The 22,500-nt window shown below is 36.9% G+C and overlaps 2 protein-coding genes across 3 annotated transcripts in view; one reads left to right on the top strand and one right to left on the bottom strand.

Annotated features, from left to right (window-relative positions):
• Positions 1-129: 129 nt before the first annotated feature.
• Positions 130-14,312, bottom strand: LOC144969908 (U3 small nucleolar RNA-associated protein 18 homolog). The gene is made up of 12 exons (XM_078908975.1): positions 14,047-14,312; positions 12,653-12,753; positions 12,169-12,224; positions 10,933-11,054; positions 9,618-9,701; positions 7,795-7,969; positions 7,071-7,171; positions 6,422-6,512; positions 5,111-5,234; positions 4,005-4,179; positions 2,536-2,678; positions 130-1,736 (listed from the first exon to the last, which is right to left on the bottom strand). The coding sequence occupies exons 1-12, from the start codon at positions 14,245-14,247 to the stop codon at positions 1,712-1,714; spliced, it is 1,398 nt and encodes a 465-aa protein (XP_078765101.1). The 5' UTR covers positions 14,248-14,312; the 3' UTR covers positions 130-1,711.
• A 272-nt stretch (positions 14,313-14,584) lies between these two features.
• LOC144969907 (kelch-like protein 5) overlaps positions 14,585-22,500 on the top strand; it is a 142,414-nt gene continuing 134,498 nt past the window's right edge. The window contains exons 1-2 of one of the 2 annotated variants that reach the window (XM_078908969.1): positions 14,585-14,680; positions 22,456-22,500. The exon at positions 22,456-22,500 is cut by the window's right edge and continues 4 nt beyond it. The gene's annotated coding sequence lies outside the window, so the exon portion shown is untranslated. Of the gene's footprint in view, positions 14,681-15,232; positions 15,369-22,455 lie in introns of those variants that run through there. The other variant, XM_078908970.1, reaches the window with a different exon arrangement.

Here is a 22,500-nt window from a genome sequence, read left to right as displayed (position 1 = left end):
AGAAACTGTGAATGGCTTGTTGTTTGCAACGTACACTTGTGTGAAGGCAAATGCTTTGCCAAATTCCACAAATATCAGTAAATATTTAAAAAATATCAACTCAAAAAAAAAAAAAAAACAAAGACAAAATTTGGGGGTAAATATTGTTTATTTTCTCTTTGATAATTTTATTTTCATGGAAGCGGTATTAAAATCAATAAATGTTGCATATCATTGCAAAGGAAATTCATTTCTGAATTTCACTGTATTTTTTGTTTAAATAAAGGTTGAAAAATAACAAAGTTATGAATTTTTCAAAATTGTTGGGTGATCGTGCTGTAAGAGTTATCTCCCTGCCCTTGAGAGTTGAGCATAACTTGATCTAGATTTCTTTGAGAAGCATTGGGCTACAAACAGCTGATATGTACTGACACTGAGTGTATCTACACCATCCAAACCAACCCATCTCAACCAAACTCACTCATACATTGAGCTTTTTTATAGCGTAAGATCCACTAAACATGCTCAAAGTGCTTTACAAGGGATCCCTGGCCAACAGCAACAATTAACATGTAGGACGGGAGATGACGCCTTTTAGGAGATACAGTATTAAAATTTGTTTTTTTTCGGACAGAGACATCGCTGTTAACGGCCAGGTACTTTTTTACACTTGAGTACGGTGAGAGAATGTGAGTAAAGAGCCTTCTCCAAGGACTCAACTATGCGCCGGCCCAGCGAGGCTCGAACCCAGGACCTTCCAATCCGAAAGTGAGCCAGTCTCATACCACTAGACCCCATAGCCGCACAAATTAATGCTTTGACGATGTCTAGGCGTTTTTTTGTCACTGAGTCACAAAAAAATATCACACTTATCAACAAGAATCAAAAGGGGTTGTTATGATATTGTACGTTGACAAAACGTGCTGTAATTTCTACCTAGACCTATTGCGTAGTTATAACATGCCTAGTTATTCGACTGTTTTCCCCCCAGGCAAGAACTCTGGTCAGGGTCAGGACAAAACCAAGTAATCTCATTCTATTTTAAGGCAAAGACAGAAAGCAATTGGAAAACAGATAAAAGGGAGTGTAGAAGATACAGCAAGTACCTTTCTGCCCACTATGGGAGGTTGGGAACCCCACCCAGTTTGTTTGTTGCTTTAGGTCTCTTCCAACACAATTGAGGTTATATGAGAGACCGCTGAAACAAAAAAAACAAGCAATCTAACAAAAATAGTACAAATTTAAATCAAAATCATAACCTAAAGATATCATAAGCTAAATTATAAATAACCAAGAACAAACAGGCAGAAGATTTACAGAAAAAAAAAAATATCCCCTGTCAAAAATACAATCACAAACCAAAGAAGCAGGATAGGCTAGTCAAGAGAAGAAGAAACGACATCACTATCGGATCGTACACCCATGCGAACATCATAGGTATATGATTCAAGGGTGATGCTCCCATCCAACCAACAAATAACTATAAGCGAAGTATATATCACGGTTTCGTAGAATTCTAAACAAAACAAAAAGATGACTCTTTGGATAAATTTTTATTCATTTTTATTTAGGTACGTAATATTTTTTTTTACATTACATTCCCCACAGCTCCATCTTGTGCACATAGGAAAAGAGAAAAATCAATTTTTTTTTTTTTCTCTCTACACCTTTCCATTTCCATCCTCTATGGCCTGAGTGCTGTTCCATGCTTCCAGGATTCCAGCTTTATTACTCAATATTTTGAGTAGTGTTCAAGTCTGTTGAGGAATTGAAAGAAAAGAGGATCTATCGATTTGATTCATCATGAGGAAATGTAATTTTACAAAATACCAACTATAAGAAAAAATAATGAGTTTAAATCTATTTAAAAAACAAAAATGAAATTTTAAAAACCAACAAATAAACAAAATAACCTGTTTTGTGGAGAAGACTTGTTTTTGAAATTATAATCAAAGAGATAAAAAATAATATAAATATTCAATTGTGCTTGATAATTTAATCTGAACCCCCCCCCCCCCCCCCCAAAAAAAAAACAACATTTCAACGGGCAATCATCCTATTTGGAATATATATAGCTATATTTATAGTAATACGCTTCAACAGTCGTAACGTCACTTCCCCCGTAATGACGCATGGTAACTTAGTAACTGGCTCTAAACTATCAGAATAATGGCGGACACCCTTATGAAATATTTCTCAGACGAGCATAAAAGCGTATCCAGAGGAAAAAAAACCATTATAAATCTAATCATGTTTTGACTTTTACACATTCTGATCACAAGACATATGAAAAGTTCTAGCCAGCATGAAGAATAAAAAGTACAGATTTTCTATGTTTAGAACCACGATGGGCGACGTTGCTGGGCGACGTGACATCAGACTTTTGAATCCAATTGCTAGATTCCAGTATCCTGGCACCTTTCATACACACTTGTTCAGATTTTTATCACCGGTGCCTGCTCCCTACTCCCGAGTTTCTCAAATAATTACTTATTGTCTGCCAACTTCTGGCCATGTGCCTTATACTTATAGCTCTGATGACAGTAAATACTCTACCTGTATAATGGGCACTTCCCCCTGATGTTTCCTAAAGCAAAATATCCACTGGAAGGTGAAAAGGCCATGGCCAAGACTGTCTTCAGGTCGAGCTCTGTGCTACGCGGGAAGGAGGGGAACACAGTCAGAGACGGTAGATGGACCTGTGAAAAATATAAATTAAAAAAAACATATTATATATAAATAAATAACATAAAATAAAACTCCCTTTATTCATCCCATAGGGAAAATTTGTCTCTGGGGGTCTATTCCAAGGGAAGACTGGAATAACCCAGGCGCCAGACGCAGTGCAGTGCAGCGCTGCAAATTGAGCTAGGGTGAGGTGACTTGCTCAAGGGCGGATGATTGATGAACTCAGTACCTTTTGATCAAGCAAAAAAAAAAAAAAAATTTCCAAGAAATTCCATGAAAACAACACCGAATTCCAGTTCGCAGGGTTGCCAATGCAGGAGGAAAAAAATGTACTGAACCTTTTTCAAACACATTATGGATCAACCCCTGTCTGAATGCTGAACTCCAGTAAAAAGGCATTTTGTACTTCCTTTTTTTTTCTTCATTTCACAGGTGATTGGAAAATATACTCAGGGTTTATATCATACTGAATCCCATAAATATACAGGAAAATTGGCAACCTTGAACACGGTGTGTTGGAACTGGGAGACTGAATGGTATTTTTGACAGTGAATGACATAATCTGTCGGATGGTGAAACGATTTTAACTGAGATATTGCCAAGTTTAGTTAGAAGGTCAATTTTTATCCAAAATGAGTTCTTGTCATAAATGATTAAATCAACCCTTTTTGTACATCTTTTGGGAAATATCAAAGCTTAATTTCACTTCTAAATAATTTTTACAGCTAGTCAAGTCGAAAAAGTATGAAACTTGACATACATCTGACAATAACTTCACCCAATTTACTTCAAATAAAGATTAAAATGCTCTGGTGATCATATTCTTTCAGAAAATGCCAAGAAAAATATCAAATCCAAAATTTTCACCTTCCGACTGATTATGTCATACACTGACACATTTATATAAGTCAATACAGCCTACAAGCATTGGATTTCGACACTTTAGGATTTTAGCAATTCTTGACTTCTCCCAAGAGCGTGCAAAAATCCAGCGAGTCCAGTACCACCCCGACAACTTTCAACCCTTTATCACTGGTGGACTATTATTAATTCACTCAACCCTAACACCGACTATATCCGTAGTTTACCCGGGCTACTTTAACCCCATGCCTATTTATTACATTTTTCTGAGACAGAGACAAATTATAGGCGTAGTATCAAAGTTAATGTTTTTAGTTTTTGCATGTTAATTATAGTTGAATAAAACTATCTATGTTCACGCTAATTTTTTATACATTTCTTCCAATTTTGAAAAGTAGCAAAAATCTCTAGGATTGAGTGAGTTAACATGCAAAGAACTCCAAGTATAATTTACTATAAAAAAAAACAAAACTGACCAATCTGACGCCTCCGTTTGTTGATTTTGTCCTCAAGGCCAGGATTTCTGAATGAGAGTTGAACCGAACCTCATCACAGGAAGTGGTCAGGTTTTTTATGTGTTTGATCGGCTTGGGCTCTCGGCTGGCCATGGCTGACTCATGATTGTAAACGTTGACAATACCACATTCATCTCTGGGAAAAATTCAAAGGTACAAATTCATGAATAAATCTCTTTACAATTGGATTCAACAGTCTGATGTCATGTCGCCCAGCAACGGTGGCCATCGTGATTATAAACAAAGAAAATCAGTACTTTTTTCTCCTTTATGCTGGCTAGAACTTTTCCTATGTCTTGTGATCAGAATGTTTAAAAGTCAAAACATGATCAGATTTATAATGTTTTTTTTTTCCTCTGGATACGCTTTTATGCTTGTCGGAGAAATTTTCATGAGTGCATCCGCCATAGTTCCGATAGTTTAGATCCAGTTACTAAGTTACCATTCGTCATTACGAGGAAAGTGACGTTACGACTATTGAAGCGTATTAACCATAATATTAAAAAAAATTACTTGAGCATTTATATAGTTCAATATCCACTATACGTACTCAAAGCCCTTCACAGGGGCTCCCAAGCCAACAGCAACACGCATACCTGCCAACCCATAGTGAAAAAAAATCGGATTCTTCTTCCAAAAAAAAATAGGGAAAAAAATTGGGGTAAGCAATGTTAAGAGGAAAAAAAAAAAAAAACTTAAAAAAAAAAACTAATAATATCGATACTGACTTTTTAGGTCGCCCATCTGCAATATGATTACTACAGCCCCGAATAGAAAAGTAACGCTCATCGTAAAAATTCAATTTCACCATTTTTTAATTTTTTTTTTCAAAAATAAAAATTTTGAAAAAAAAAAAAAAAAAAGAAAAAAATTTTATTAATTAAAAAATATGAGTTTCACAAAATCCGGAGGGGTGAGGTATAATCAAGAATAAATCGGGGTAAATCCGATTTTGCCGGGGTACTTGGCAGGTATGAACGCAACATAACATAAGACGAGACATGACGCCTGTTAGGCTATATTACAATTTTTTCTCTCACCATAATACAATATATGAGGCCACTCACCCAAGAGCAATATATCGTCTGTCAGGAGAAACATCGATACTTTTGCCACTGACACAGCCGTCGTCCAGGAAATTGTGGATACAGTCTCTTGTATGAAGGTCAAAGACGTAGACCCTGCCTTCAGCTGTGTACAAGAAAAAAAATTAAAATTGAGCTTTATATAGCGCAATATCCACTAAATGTGCTCAAAGCGCTTTACAAGGGGTCCCCGGTCAACAGCAACATTTAACATGTAGGACGGGACATGACGCCTGTTAGGTGATATTACAATTTTTCGGACAAAGACAACGCTGTTAACGGCCAGTACTCATTTTACACCTGAGTACGGTGAGAGAATGTGAGTAAAGAGCCTTTTCCAAGGACTCAACTATGCCATGAGCGCGAGGCTCGAACCCAGGACCTTCCGATCCGAAAGCGAGTGTCATACCACTAGACAATATCGCCGCACGTACAAGAAAAAAGGATACAAAGATTGGATTATCACTTTAGCAATGAGGGGGTCCCAATAGTTCAGTTGGCAGAGCCTTTGCTTCACACACAAAGGAACTGAGATCAATCCCGAGTGAAGTCGAGATTTTTTATGAACCCCCCCCCCCACCAACACACACATTTCCACCCACCAGTGATTGGGTAGCTGGGTGTTAGATCTGGTGGAAAGTACTTTGCGATAGACTAGCATCGTATCCAAAGGGTGGCAAGCAATTTCTATTGTTCATTTCATGCAAAAGAAACCATGATAAACTCCGGCTCCATGAACCTTATAGCTCTGAAACATTGGAATTTAAAATCATGATCAAATTTTCCTTCAACAGAATCATTTCAATATTTTACAGTACAGGGTTGCCAATTAGGGCAGCAAAAATGTACTGAACTTTTACACAAACACAATAGACGACCCCTTTCTGAGTGCTGAACTCCAAAAGATGTACTTACTTACTTGCTTCCGTATAACAGGTGATTGGAATATATACTGAGGGTTTACTGGAATCCACATTATATATACGGAAAATTGGAAACTTTGATTTTATAAAATGTCCATGCTGTCCCAGTCGAGACGGGCTGATTTTTTGGGATGTTTTTTTTTATCTTTCAAGTTGTATATTACTTTCTTGCTTTTTCTGGCACTGTTTCATGCACGCCTTTCAAGATCTTTATTTTACACCAGTACCTGCTTCATAATCTGTCACACATGTGTGGTGACGACTGGTCATTCAAGTTTAAATCGCGTAAATACTAGCATAACTCGTTTTTAAAAAAGCGTATACGTAGACAATATTATTTTTTTTAAAGAAAAAAAAGAAAAGAATTTACCACCAAATGTGTAGAGAAACTTTCCATCTGCTGAAAACGTCACTGATATCACCTGTCCGTTTGTTTTTAATGATTCAACTAATTCATGACTCTGAAACACAAAAATAAGTAAAATTATCATTAATAATAATAACAATAATAATAATAATAATAATAATAATAAATAATAATAATAATAACAATAATAATAATAATAATAATATTGATAATAATAATAAAAATAAAATAATAATAATAATAATAATAATAATAATAATAATAATAACAATAATAATAATAACAATAATAATAATATTGATAATAATAATAATAATAATAATAATAATTATAACAACAACAACAATAATAATGTAATTTATTTATATAGCGCCTGCCCCATAGAATATAGCTCTTGGCGCACACTATACATGGCATGCAATATATATAATAATTTTAAACAAATTTTCAATTTAATGTTGAGAAAATGGAATTCATTTTTAAAATGTAAATTTGAGGAAATATGTTCTAATATTAAGAAGATTGCTTATCCCTTATTTTACGAACCTTAATTTTTTTTTTTTTAAATAAATAAATGCTCAATTGGTTCTTACTAAATACTCTATACCATCTAAATAAAACAGAAAGAGTTGAATTTTTAATAATGACAAACCTTTTGAGAAAATAAATGCACGTAGCCTTCGTTCCCAAGAAAGGCGATAAATCTTCCATCCGGAGAAATTTCAAATTGTGACATGGAAGAGACTTGTAAACCTGACAGCAAAAAAAACAAACAAACAAAAAACACATGACTATTTTAAACCATGAAAATTATTTTCCCTTAATCTTTGCAATGTTACACTGACTGACTTACTATAAGAAGTTTATATCTCTGATTTGATGTGAGAAACTGACAATGTAATCTTTGTAAAATTGTTTTAACAACTAGAAAAATCCATGAAGCATGTTGAAATGATGAAAAAAAAAAAAAAAAAGAACAAAACATTGAAAAAAAATAATTGTTACAGCGAATATGGTTTATGTTGAAATTAGCCATCGACAAGATGAGTAACAAAGCCGGGAAAACACAGGCCCTAGAATTGATTTTTTTGGGTCACGTACTTTACATACATGTATTCTCCTCTTTTAAATATTTTTGTCATGGACTGCAGAATGGCTTTGAGTCGTAAAGTTTTGCGTTTAAGTAATGTCAACCTTATTAAAGAAGTTGTGTTCCTTTTAGATCAACATATTCTGCTTTGAGTCGTAAAGTTTTGCGTTTAAGTAATGTCAGCCTTAATAAAGAAGTTGTGTTCATTTTTGATCAACATATTCCGATGTTATAGAACTGAATAAAAGCAGGCTTGATGTGGTGCAAGAATAAATCAACTACAAACCTTTTACTTTAGGCCTGAAGGTAAACCCGTCGTTTCCTTCCAAATCATAGATATAAAAACTCCTGTGTTTAGAGCCGATGATGATTTCGCTACCGTCTCGACTAAATTTGGCTCCCAATACCGGTGTACGTTCTAAAAATGCACTGTGAATTTTATTGTTCTTGCAACCATCAATCTGTAGAAAGAAATTAAATAATAAAAATTCAAAACAAAACAAAATTAAGTCAAGTATTTATACAGTGCAATATTCACCAAAAGATGAAGTGAGTAGAAAAGTGCCAGAAGACAATAGAGAATAACATTTTTTTTGCGGCGGTGATGGGGGTTTGAACCCGCGACCTTATTAGTACGACAACTCCGCCTGGCCGGTGAGAGCGTGACTCTACCGTATGAGCTATCCACGAATCCAAAAAAATTCGTATGAAACTCAGGTCATTCATTATTAGTGCCTTCTCTCACCGACTAATGGAGGTATTCACCAAACAATCTCAAAGCATGGGTACCTAGTCAACTGAAACACTTAGCATGTAGGACGAGAGTCATGACGCCTGTGTGTGTCACAATTATAATATAAATGTATTTCAAGGACACCTATTCTCAGTAGTTCACATTCTCATCCTAAAATGCTATAATATGTATTTCGAGAAAATGATGGTTTTGTTTATTAATTTTTTATTTGTTATTAGTAAAGATAGTTTGTATGCATTTCAAAATGACCCTCAAATCATCAGTTTCAAACATAATATTTAGTTATATTAAATTAGACATGTTTCAAAATACAAAAATGCATTTTATTAATTTTTTTTAATTTTTTGCACCGAATGACCTTTCAGGGGCAATAACTCTGTAAAGTATTTTTTGGCAGCCGGCCATAAACGGATAGCTTAGATGTTATACTAACTAGAAAAATTGGTCTCATAAAATCCCCAGGTGGTGGGGGGGGGGGGGGGGAGTCGGGGTCCCGGTAGCCCTTAGTCTACTGTTATTACAATTTATTTCCAACATAGACAATAATGCGCACCGGGTACTCATTTTACACTTGAGTATGGTTAAAAATATGTTAGTAGAGAGCCTGCTCCAAGGACTCAACTATGTGCGGCTCAGAGTAGGACTTGAACTCAGAACCTTCTGATCCGAAGGCAAGTGGCATACGTTAAGACCACATAGCCATATGAAGTATGATTCTATTGATACCATTCGGTGATAACAAAACGATTTGATCAATTTATCCTTAAGAAGTTAATGATACCTTTATTAGATTCAGGTAATCAACAACATTATTCCATATTCATTTCACTCTGGGAAGCACGGATAAAGTGTATCGTAGAAATAAGTACAAACCAAAAAATATAAATTTGCTTCAGAAAATTGTGTTATAATAAAAATAAATGAAAAATGGCATCCTCTCAAAAGTATTCTTTCAAAAATAAATAACAATTGTTATAATTCAACAGTTGAGACAACCTACATTTTATTTTCCTCCTGACAGCAGCCTCTTATGGTTTTCACACTACTATGTTATGACGATGGACCCAATCAGCAAAGTCTGGTCTACATTCGTGCACCGTCGCAAACCCGCCGGGCAGCATCGTCACAACACACCGTTTGACTAGATGCTCTGCCCTCTCAGGTTCTTGCCCACAGCGGGTACGTGTTGGACAGTCAGAAAGACCCCACCAATGAAGCACACTGGCTGTGAGGCAGCTCCTCGACCGAAGCCGATTCGCAGTCACCCTCCTGGCAAAAGTAAATTCCTAACTTAACCGCAATCCTGGTATAGTACATTTGACACAACATGGCTTGAATAAAAGCATCAAACTTACAGCAAATAGACGAAGTGTGTTATCCATACCACCTGCCAATAAAACCGTTGCTTTGGGATGAAACTGAACTGAATGGATGGCGTCCTAAAAGAATTGGAAAAAAAGAAAGACAAAAAGATATCACAAAACTATAATAATATATAAATAAACTGGGATGATGTTTTTTTTAGATTTTTTTTTTAGGGTTTTACGGCGCTTGCGACACATTTAAGTCATATCAGCGCCAATAAAAAGGAAGAAAATGAGATAGTAAAAAGTTCTGGAACTACAATTAAAGTACCCAAGAGAAAGTAAGACAAAGGGGAACTGAGAACAAATAGGGATCAGATGTAGAATCCAAGAGCATACCATCAATGTACTTAGTTTGAGATCACCTATAAGTCTCATCCGGACACAAACACAAAATCCAACAAAGAGGAATATACTCAAATGCTTACATTATACATTCAAAATAACAAATATAATAATACATAACAGAGAGATGATTTATAAGGAAAAGAAATATCATCTCCCAAAACAATACCTATGCATTTGACTGTTTCCCTCCCAACCAGGACAAAAACAAGTAATCTCATTCCAAGACAAAGACAGAAAGCAAGTTGGAAAACAGATATAGGGGGATAGAAGACACAGTATTGTACCTCCCTGTCCACTATGGGAGGTCAGGAGCCCCACCCAGGATCCCACTAAGTAAGAGGATTACACTCAAATGTTGACAAGATATATTCAAAACAAAAATCAACTGGGATGATACAAGGTATTCTTATATTGTATTTTTGTACAGATTAAAACCATCCTTTAGGGTTGAGTTGGGACCCAATAGATAAGGCACTCGCTTCACAGGCAAAGGGATCTTCATTGATACTGGGTGAAGTCGAGATTATTCTTTGACTCCCCATGCAATACTGGGTCTATCATATAATATTGTAAAAACTACTTTGCATAAGACTGATGCTGTGTATCATACCACAGGACTACAAAGCCACACATGTGACTTGAGTTTGATACGAATATTTTTGTGTTCGTGGATAGCTCATACAGTAGAGTCACGCTCTCACCGGCCAGGCAGAGTTGTCGTACCAATAAGGTCGCAGGTTCAAACCCCATCACCGCCGCGAACATTTTTTTATTCTCTATTGTCTTCGGGCACTTTTCTACTCACTTCATCTTTTGCATAAGACTAGTGTCCCATCAAAGGGGTTGGAAGCAATTGCTATCATCAATTTCATGCTACAGAAACTGTGATAAACTCTGGCTCCATGGGCCTAAATCGCTCTGATGGACGGCGAATCATAAAAAATGAATGTCGTCTTACTGATGAAGGGTCCTCTTTGTTGGCATCTGTGACTCGTTTGAAGGAAAGGGATGACGATGGGAGACTGGTGGAACTGGCAAGCACGTTGTGACTATGGGATACCAAGGCTTCTTCATCACTGTCTAAGAAAATCCATGTAAATGAAATTGTGTTAGTAAAAATACAGCAGCCGGGGTTCATGATGTTGATATAAATATAGTCTTAGTCTTATATTAATAGATGTAAGACCATGTGACCCAAAACAAAAAATGCTTAAAGGTAGAAAACAGTAGGGGCTGTCTGAAGCCGGTGATCGTGAAAATATTAATGAAAGAGTGAAAATGGAGAGGCTTCGTATGGGAACAATACAGACAATGGACGTTTTGGGTACAAACACTTCGCCAGCACAATAGTACACAAATTAACGTGAAAAACAAATAAAATAAAATAAAATGCAAAATGACTTGCATCGTCTGTACTCAATGGTGGTTGCAGTATGAATGAAATGTTAACATTCGACTGTTTCTCTCCCAGCAATGGACTCCGGCCAGGGTCAGGACAAAACTAAGTTATCTCATTCCAAGACAAATACAGAAACCAGTTGAAAAACAGATAGATGGGTATAGAAGACACAGCAAGTACCTCCCTGCTCACTATGGGGGGTCGGGAACCCCACCCAGATGGCCACTACCATTGCGAGGCTAGAACTTGGTTCCTCCCTGTTTGAGTCCAAGTAAATTGCTTATCCACTGAGCCAAATAAAAAAAATAATGAGTAATGAGAGGGGAAGAAGAAATGAGCACGATGACAAAAAAAATATTTTTTTTTTAAATTGAGCTTTATATAGCGCAATATCCACTAAATGTGCTCAAAGCGCTTTACAAGGGGTCCCTGGTCAACAGCAACATTTAACATGTAGGACGGGGCATGACGCCTGTCAGACGATATTACCATTTTTCGGACAAAGACAACGCTGTTAACGGCCAGGTACTCATTTTACACCTGAGTACGGTGAGATAATGTGAGTAAAGAGTCTTTTCCAAGGACTCAACTATGCGCCGAGCGCGAGGCTCGAACCCAGGACCTTCCGATCCGAGAGCGAGTACCATACCACTAGACCACATAGTCGCACCAGGTGAAATGAGATTAATTGGACAAATTTCTGACCACCTAATATAAATCATGTACTTCAGGGTGATTATTTTACTTTATGTGTGACAGTAATAAAATTTCCAGATGACAGATGAAATAACTTACCAGCTGAGTCCTCATCGTGAAAGTTGCCTGCCCAGGAAGGGTTGTCAATCTCAAACCTTATTGTAAATAAATTTTAAACATAATTATCATAATCATAATAATAATAATATAATAATAATAATAATAATAATAATAATAATAATAATAATAATAATAATAATAATAATAATAATAACAGCAATAACAAGAATAGAGTAGTGAATTTTTTTTAAAAAACAAAACAAAACAAAACAAAATAAACAAATCAAAAAAGAATATAATAATAACAAATTTTAAAATGGCACATCTAAAATCCTAAATGATAACCAATCAGTTTACTAAACAATTATCCAATGTACAAGAATACATATAGCTCAAGTGCTTGGATACCAAATCAACTATTTTAAAAAAAGGAGGAAGTAGGAGGAGGGGGAAGAGGCCTAAAAGTGATCAGAAAAGTACCTAAGCAAGTGTTGTAAAAGACTGTGGAATAAATTTCGCTCACCTATTTTTATCATCTTCTTCATCATCTGAATCTTGCCACTTTTTCTGCGATTCCTCTTCTGCTTCATCTCTCCTTTTCTGTTCCAGAATAATCTCTGATTTCTGTACATACAAGATAATATAACACTTTATGCTTTATATCCTTTGTATAATGGTCAAGCAACAAACACACAGTCAAACTACAGTCAAAGTGTGCAGCAACTACAGTAGAGACTGCTATGAATGCTGAGTCACACCCGTCACTGCTCTCAACGAGAATGATGAGACTAAAAGCACACAGGGCGCAAACCATGCCTAAATTCTTATAATGAATGGTCAAACATTCAAATCATCACATCACATAGGCTACCGCATAGATGGGATGGTTTAACGTTTTTATATTCTATGCACTAGGGTTCATTTCCAATGTGAAATCTTCACCTGATGCATAATGGAACAAACATTGAACATGAGTGGATGAAAAAAGTTTCGCGAGTCTGTCAACTAAGTCAATTTAAATAGAGTTGATGTCTTTGTGTCGTTGTTCATTATCGGGTGTTAACAACAGTACTACTGCAAATAGAGGCAACTAATATTCAACCCCTAGGATATTTCCTCTCCAAATGACAGGCGAATAATTCCAGAACCTGAGTCTAGAAGCCCTTACGGGGTATGTTCTACTTTTATTTGATTCAACAAATTTTTGGGTTTTCTGCAAGCATGTTTTCTTCTATTCAAGACTAAAGTTTCAGGAAATAGTGAGGCTTGTCTGTCCACTGTCAGTCGGAATGAAATGAAATAATAACGATAATGGGGCCGTTCAAGTTCAAAAATAAAATCATATTACCCCCCCCCCCCCCCCCCCCCCCCAATATGTACATGACTTGATATGACCCTTGGACTGTTACCACTTCAATAAGATTTACTTTCAGTAGCATAACAATAACAAGACAAAACGCTATATACAACTTTAAATTAAAACTTTGTTATTTGTATTGTAAGTACTGTAAATTGTAAAAGTAAAACTGTAAATTAGGAAAGCCCTCACTCAACAAACTCATAATACTCAAAAAATCTCCACTCTAGGTTTAGAATGGTGAATGTAAGTGGACAGTCTCATATTTTTTTCAATTCAAAGTACACAATTCCTTTCTGATTGGAAACTAACAGAAGATCAAAATTTACTGGAAGTTCTAATATTGTCCATGCCGCTGGTGGTGTTCACGGTGTACTCTCCCCAGCCCCCAACTCAACAAAAGTAAAAGAAGTCTAGAAAATGAGGTTGAAAATTGGAATGTAGTGAACATAAAATTTGCGATAATCAAAATGTCAATAGATGTCCTCTCATATTTTTTTGATTTGCAAAGAAAACAATTAAGATGGCTAAGACTAGGGTTTGAACTTATATTTATTTACCTGTGACAAAATGTCTACAACATTGTTTGCTCCACCAAGAACAGCCTCCTCAAGACTAGCCAATTTCTCCTCCTCTTGAGCCATTTTCAGCTCAGGGTACAAAAAATGTCGCTTCTGTTCATTTGTACCTTGATCCTCTTCAAGTTTCGGGATAGCTTCAGCATCATGATGCCGTTTTTGTGTTAACTTTCGCCTCAACATTATTATTTTTCCGAGTTCTTACCCTCGTGAGAAAGTTTGTTGTCAAATTCAGGTTTGTTATTGTAGTTCAGAGTAATTTCCCTTTGGTCTATATTTCAAAATCAATGGAGCATAAATATATATTTGAATAATAAATATATATCCAAAAAAAAAGAGAAATGGCTTTCCTTTATTAGACCAGTTCATAGAGATTTATGTGATTTTTCAAAATATTTATGTTACGTTGAAATTATACCATATTTTAATTCAAATTGAAATTTTGACTGATTATATTACTAGGTGATTTGATATCTCAACTTTACTTTGTTTTCCTTATTTTCCACGCCCTAACATTTCCGGGTTACGAATCTTATCTCCAATAAGTTCAAGAAGTTGGAAAACTTTGTTTTCATATTTCAAATACTGACTGCAAGAATCATTTTTGGGAAACAGGGTAATAAATATTTTCTCTCTTCTAGTCATGCGAGAGGAATCAGTTATTTTTCTGACAGGATATAGCACAGTATCCACAAACATCAGCATTTAAATATAATTCTTTACTTTATTCTTTGTTTGAACAGACTTTTGAGTACGTGAGTCTTTAGTATCTAGGCTAAAGTCTAATAATAAGTAAGTAATTTGGTTGAATTACTACTTGCTTGATGGCTTGTGTTCATAATTATAGGGAACAATAATAGTGTGATGTCAAAATACTGGTTCTAATCTCCTTGGACGTGTTAAACCAGTCCTTCGGTGGACTGGATACATGCCACACATTGTGGAACTGCTGACCTTCTGGTTTCAGAGTGGTGGCATCTTAATCTTATGTTCTAGAATAAGAACAAACAAATCATCTGGCATCTGGTCGTTGATATAAACTAAGATGATCCATCCTCGCTTTTTTTACTTTTACACCCCATTATAATCAAAAGAATCTGCCTATACTTACGAATAGTTATGCCACCTTATGATTCAATATGTAACTTATTCATTGTTAGTCCTCCAGATGATTGGTTACACACTTCCAATGAGTTGGGAACTGGAAAAGAGGACGTTGTGATATCACACCGGCTTCCTATTGTTATTCGTTGTTGTTGTTATTGTTAGGTGAACTAAGAGTCTGAATCTGAACTCACTGAGTGGTGAGTTCTTTCTTTGAGACATAAAATATTGATATTAAGACTAATTAAAATCATTTTTATGAAATGGCTGTCAATTTTCTTATTGTAGGGGAACGAAATGTGTTGTCTGTTATTTTATGTAAGAGAGAGAGATGGGGGGGGGGGAGAGGAGGGAGAAAAATAGTGTGAGACAAGTTGATGAAGGCTATAAATATTGTTTGTGAATGTATGTGTAATGTTTTTATTAAATATAAGTATTGATGGCACTATATGACGGTGTTCTAAGCGCTGTACAATTTTTCCCCCAGCCAGTAGCACAAATAATTTTAATATTTAGTCCCAGACTACGCTATTTATGCCTGCTAGATCACTATTTATACCTGCTAGATCACGGGTGGCAATTTCATCCATTTAGTCCTTCGTTTTAGTCTAAGACTTTGCATAGTTTGGCTTCATGAGTAGCTCAAAACGCATTTTAGTCATAGTCTCGGTCCATGAATCAGACCACTGGTTGATATGGGATTTTAGAATGAATAGAAGATGCTTTGAAACAGTTGGCCAAAATTGAATACACTGCAACCGATTCAATCGTGATTAAATTCGTCACAGATATAGAAATATGAGTTATATAAAAGAGCTTTCTTTTAATAAACTTTAAATTTTAAAAACTAAAACTCTTGATTGAACTTGCCGCCATTGATGTCAATCACACCAATAGAAAGGGACAACGTGGCTCAGCGGTATGTGGTCTTTGCTTCATACCCAAAAGGTACCGAGTTTGAATACCCGCTGCACTGTGTGGCCTTGATCACCCTAGCTCAGTCTGCAGCGCTGCCCTGAGGCTGATGCCTGGGTTATTCCAGTCTTCCCTTGAAACAGACACTAAAGACAATTATCCCTCGTGGGATGAATAAAGGGAATTATATTTATTTATTTATTTATTTAATTTAATATAAAAAAACCGTTCAAATTCTAGGAAAAATAATGAAACTGAGAAATTGTGTTTTATATAAATTTCAACCCAAACTAGCACTTTACTTTTCCAATGGTTAATCAGTAACTGTCGAGAGGCTTGAATAAGACAACGTAACTAATTAATTGAATGAATCCTTTCCTGAAATATTAAAATTTATTAAAACCGACATTTTCTCATGCCCGTGTCAAGGATGTTGTTTATAAATTGTTTGCACATATTGATGCTGAGGTATGTAGTAAACTGTGAATACTGCCAAAAAGCTCGTTAGTTCTGGCTGTAGGACTCCATGACTGACATTCGGATGCCTGCCGATTATAGACTAAGTAATTAGGGAAATAACTTACACCTTTTATCGAAGTATGAAGTCAATCCCAGAAAAGGGAATGAGAGAGAGAGAGAGAGTGTGTGTGTGTGAGGCAACCTCTGTCTTTATATGGCTTGGGATGAGGGAGAACGGCAATAGGATTGCTACGGTCATGGTAGTCGTAATTTTTTATGGCTAGAGAAATTTAAAACCGAATTATTTAGAAGAGAGTTTCTCGACAATTAATATGCTTTATGTTTTAATTTAGGGTAGTAATGTGTATGTAAGGAGTTTGCTTATGTTGACACGGAGAAGTTTCCGTATGTTGGTGTACGGGTGTAAAAATTTTTCGCGGCGGTGGTGGGGTTCGAACCTGCGACCTTATTGGTACGACAACTCCGCCTGGCAGGTGAGAGCGTGGCTCTACCGTGTGAGCTATCCACGAACACCACAAAATATTCGTTTCAAACCCAAAGTCATTACTAGATCCCTCTCTCACCCACTTCTTGAGACCGCCGATTCGTTCGTACACCACCATCGCGAATAATTTTGACCAGCAGTTAAGCTTAATAGCCAATATTCTCAACACAAACATATAACATAGAAACGATTGAGACATTGAGTATGCTCCGGTGTATGGGGTGAATTTTTAATTCAGAAAAGTGAGTGGAGCAGGCACTTATGTTGGTAACAACAAGATATGAAGTGAATAGAAAAGTGCCAGAAGACAATAGAGAATAAAAATTTTTCGCGGCGGTGGTGGGGTTCGAACCTGCGACCTTATTGGTACGACAACTCCGCCTGGCAGGTGAGAGCGTGGCTCTACCGTGTGAGCTATCCACGAACACCACAAAATATTCGTTTCAAACCCAAAGTCATTACTAGATCCCTCTCTCACCCACTTCTTGAGACCGCCGATTCGTTCGTACACCACCATCGCGAATAATTTTGACCAGCAGTTAAGCTTAATAGCCAATATTCTCAACACAAACATATAACATAGAAACGATTGAGACATTGAGTATGCTCCGGTGTATGGGGTGAATTTTTAATTCAGAAAAGTGAGTGGAGCAGGCACTTATGTTGGTAACAACAAGATATGAAGTGAATAGAAAAGTGCCAGAAGACAATAGAGAATAAAAATTTTTCGCGGCGGTGGTGGGGTTCGAACCTGCGACCTTATTGGTACGACAACTCCGCCTGGCAGGTGAGAGCGTGGCTCTACCGTGTGAGCTATCCACGAACACCACAAAATATTCGTTTCAAACCCAAAGTCATTACTAGATCCCTCTCTCACCCACTTCTTGAGACCGCCGATTCGTTCGTACACCACCATCGCGAATAATTTTGACCAGCAGTTAAGCTTAATAGCCAATATTCTCAACACAAACATATAACATAGAAACGATTGAGACATTGAGTATGCTCCGGTGTATGGGGTGAATTTTTAATTCAGAAAAGTGAGTGGAGCAGGCACTTATGTTGGTAACAACAAGATATGAAGTGAATAGAAAAGTGCCAGAAGACAATAGAGAATAAAAATTTTTCGCGGCGGTGGTGGGGTTCGAACCTGCGACCTTATTGGTACGACAACTCCGCCTGGCAGGTGAGAGCGTGGCTCTACCGTGTGAGCTATCCACGAACACCACAAAATATTCGTTTCAAACCCAAAGTCATTACTAGATCCCTCTCTCACCCACTTCTTGAGACCGCCGATTCGTTCGTACACCACCATCGCGAATAATTTTGACCAGCAGTTAAGCTTAATAGCCAATATTCTCAACACAAACATATAACATAGAAACGATTGAGACATTGAGTATGCTCCGGTGTATGGGGTGAATTTTTAATTCAGAAAAGTGAGTGGAGCAGGCACTTATGTTGGTAACAACAAGATATGAAGTGAATAGAAAAGTGCCAGAAGACAATAGAGAATAAAAATTTTTCGCGGCGGTGGTGGGGTTCGAACCTGCGACCTTATTGGTACGACAACTCCGCCTGGCAGGTGAGAGCGTGGCTCTACCGTGTGAGCTATCCACGAACACCACAAAATATTCGTTTCAAACCCAAAGTCATTACTAGATCCCTCTCTCACCCACTTCTTGAGACCGCCGATTCGTTCGTACACCACCATCGCGAATAATTTTGACCAGCAGTTAAGCTTAATAGCCAATATTCTCAACACAAACATATAACATAGAAACGATTGAGACATTGAGTATGCTCCGGTGTATGGGGTGAATTTTTAATTCAGAAAAGTGAGTGGAGCAGGCACTTATGTTGGTAACAACAAGATATGAAGTGAATAGAAAAGTGCCAGAAGACAATAGAGAATAAAAATTTTCGCGGCGGTGGTGGGGTTCGAACCTGCGACCTTATTGGTACGACAACTCCGCCTGGCAGGTGAGAGCGTGGCTCTACCGTGTGAGCTATCCACGAACACCACAAAATATTCGTTTCAAACCCAAAGTCATTACTAGATCCCTCTCTCACCCACTTCTTGAGACCGCCGATTCGTTCGTACACCACCATCGCGAATAATTTTGACCAGCAGTTAAGCTTAATAGCCAATATTCTCAACACAAACATATAACATAGAAACGATTGAGACATTGAGTATGCTCCGGTGTATGGGGTGAATTTTTAATTCAGAAAAGTGAGTGGAGCAGGCACTTATGTTGGTAACAACAAGATATGAAGTGAATAGAAAAGTGCCAGAAGACAATAGAGAATAAAAATTTTTCGCGGCGGTGGTGGGGTTCGAACCTGCGACCTTATTGGTACGACAACTCCGCCTGGCAGGTGAGAGCGTGGCTCTACCGTGTGAGCTATCCACGAACACCACAAAATATTCGTTTCAAACCCAAAGTCATTACTAGATCCCTCTCTCACCCACTTCTTGAGACCGCCGATTCGTTCGTACACCACCATCGCGAATAATTTTGACCAGCAGTTAAGCTTAATAGCCAATATTCTCAACACAAAATATAACATAGAAACGATTGAGACATTGAGTATGCTCCGGTGTATGGGGTGAATTTTTAATTCAGAAAAGTGAGTGGAGCAGGCACTTATGTTGGTAACAACAAGATATGAAGTGAATAGAAAAGTGCCAGAAGACAATAGAGAATAAAAATTTTTCGCGGCGGTGGTGGGGTTCGAACCTGCGACCTTATTGGTACGACAACTCCGCCTGGCAGGTGAGAGCGTGGCTCTACCGTGTGAGCTATCACGAACACCACAAAATATTCGTTTCAAACCCAAAGTCATTACTAGATCCCTCTCTCAACCCACTTCTTGAGACCGCCGATTCGTTCGTACACCACCATCGCGAATAATTTTGACCAGCAGTTAAGCTTAATAGCCAATATTCTCAACACAAACATATAACATAGAAACGATTGAGACATTGAGTATGCTCCGGGTGTATGGGTGAATTTTTAATTCAGAAAAGTGAGTGGAGCAGGCACTTATGTTGGTAACAACAAGATATGAAGTGAATAGAAAAGTGCCAGAAGACAATGAGAATAAAAATTTTTCGCGGCGGTGGTGGGGTTCGAACCTTTTTATTTTTATTCTCTATTGTCTTCTGGCACTTTTCTATTCACTTCATATCTTGTTGTTACCAACATAAGTGCCTGCTCCACTCACTTTTCTGAATTAAAAATGTACGGGTGTATGTGTGTGAGCATGCTAGTGTGAATGCTAGTTTATATAGTCTGAGTGATTGTAAAGCACCATAGAGCACTTGTCAGTTGATTAATGTGCGCTATATAAGTATATTATATGATTATAATTATTATTATCATTATTATTATTATTATTATTATTATTATTATTATTATTATTATTATTATTGTTAATATTATTAGAGATAGCTACAGGTACGTCTTCTAAATGTCAATGTATGAAGCAGCAGCAATCTCTAGTAGCTTGCACTGGAATGTTTTGACAAAAACTGTTGTATATTATCATTATTACTTTTATTATTACTATATTAATTCATTATTATTATTGCTATTATTATTATTATTTTATCATTATCATTATTTTTATTATTATTATTATTATTACAATATCAAAACCACAGTCGATATCCAAACTACCTAGTCATCCAATCCACCAACGGACTAAAGTTTTTACACAAAATTCCAATGCTTTATGAAATTTTAAAAAATTAAATTTATCCCACCTACCAATTTACAAAATTGTATTAAGTGACTCACTATTCATAACTTGACGAAAATCCTGATATAGGGGGAAAAAACTCAAACTTCTTGAAAATAAAATGAATGGCTTACCACAAAATGGTAAACCTCCCAAATGAAATTGACATCTCTCAGCTCATTAGGATTGAGCTTTTTTAAAAATAAAATTGAGCTTTATATAGCGCAATATCCACTAAAAGTGCTCAAAGCGCTTTACAAGGGGTCCCTCTGGTCAACAGCAACATTTTACATGTAGGACGGGACATGACACCTGTTAGCCGATATGACAATTTTTTGGACACAGTCAATGCTGTTAACGGCCAGGTACTCATTTTACACCTGAGTATGGTGAGAGAATGTGAGTAAAGAGCCTTCTCCAAGGACTCACCTATGCGCCGAGTGTGAGGCTCGAACCCTGGACCTTCCGATCCGAAAGTGTCATACCACAAGACCACATAGCCGTGGGAACTTCATGGGATTAATTTCAGACAGCCATTTTGGTGATTAGTTTTTACTTAATTCTATCCATTAGACTATGAAGGAATTTGAAGGTTGACTGAAGTGAAGAATGTATCAATAAAGATGAGATAAGAGAGATTAAAATGGTTTGGACATGTGTAAAGAGACGAGAGAGGGAGTACGTGGGAAGGAAAGTTTTGGACTTACAAATAGCGGGAAAGAGGAAAAAGGGACGCCCAAAGACTAGATGGTTGGATAGGGTAAAGGATGATATGAAAGAACTGGACCTGGAGGAAGATGATGCTCTGAACCGAGATGCAAGGAGATGTTGCAATCATTATGGCAACCCTGCAAAATGCGGGGATAAGCTGAAAGAAGAAGAAGAAGAAAACTATGAACGTTCAAGGTTGCGCAATGATTTTGTGTGTTGGTACATTATGCCTGGCTGGTGGATGTTGTGAATATTTTACCTAAGTGAATAGGATCACTATATAAATAGAGTGGAATCCGCACAGAGTCAACACTCTTAAAGCCAACTTCCTTGTTAAGGTTACCACCTTCTGTTGGTCCCAAATTTTCTGTGCGTGTGTGTAACCTTGATAATGGATGGTGTGTGTAACCTTGATAATGGATGGTGTGTGTAACCTTGATAATGGATGGTGTGTGTAACCTTGATAATGGATGAAGACAGTCAATGTTTCTGGTCCAATGGCGAAGGCTTTTATCATGTGCGGCTATGTGGTCTAGTGGTATGACTCTCGCTTTCGGATCGGAAGGTCCTGAGGTTCGAGCCTCGCTCGGCGCATAGTTGAGTCCTTGGAAAAGGCTCTTTACTCACATTCTCTCACCATACTCGTGTGTAATATGAGTACCTGGCCGTTAATAGCGTTGTCTCTGTCCGGAAAAGTTTTGTAATATCGCGTGACAGGCGTCATGTCTCGTTCTACATGTTACATGTTGCTGTTGGTCAGGGACCCCTTGTAAAGCGCTTTGAGCACATTTAGTGGATATTGCGCTATATAAAAGCTCAATTTTTTTCATTAAATTTTTTTATTTTTTATCATGATTCCCCTGTAAAGACTTGTGTGTTACTAATTAAATAGTCTATTTTTGTATAATATTATATTATTTTTTATTTTATTTGTTCTCTTTTATTTTCAGATTTCTTATTCTCAACTTCTCATTGGATGATTTGGGTTTATAGGT

The sequence above is a fragment of the Berghia stephanieae genome, chromosome 4 (genome assembly GCF_034508935.2).
Source record: "Berghia stephanieae isolate SIO BIC M18660-M18661 chromosome 4, UCSD_Bste_1.3, whole genome shotgun sequence".
Lineage (NCBI taxonomy): Eukaryota > Metazoa > Mollusca > Gastropoda > Nudibranchia > Aeolidiidae > Berghia > Berghia stephanieae.
This window is presented reverse-complemented; position numbering and strand designations above follow the sequence as displayed.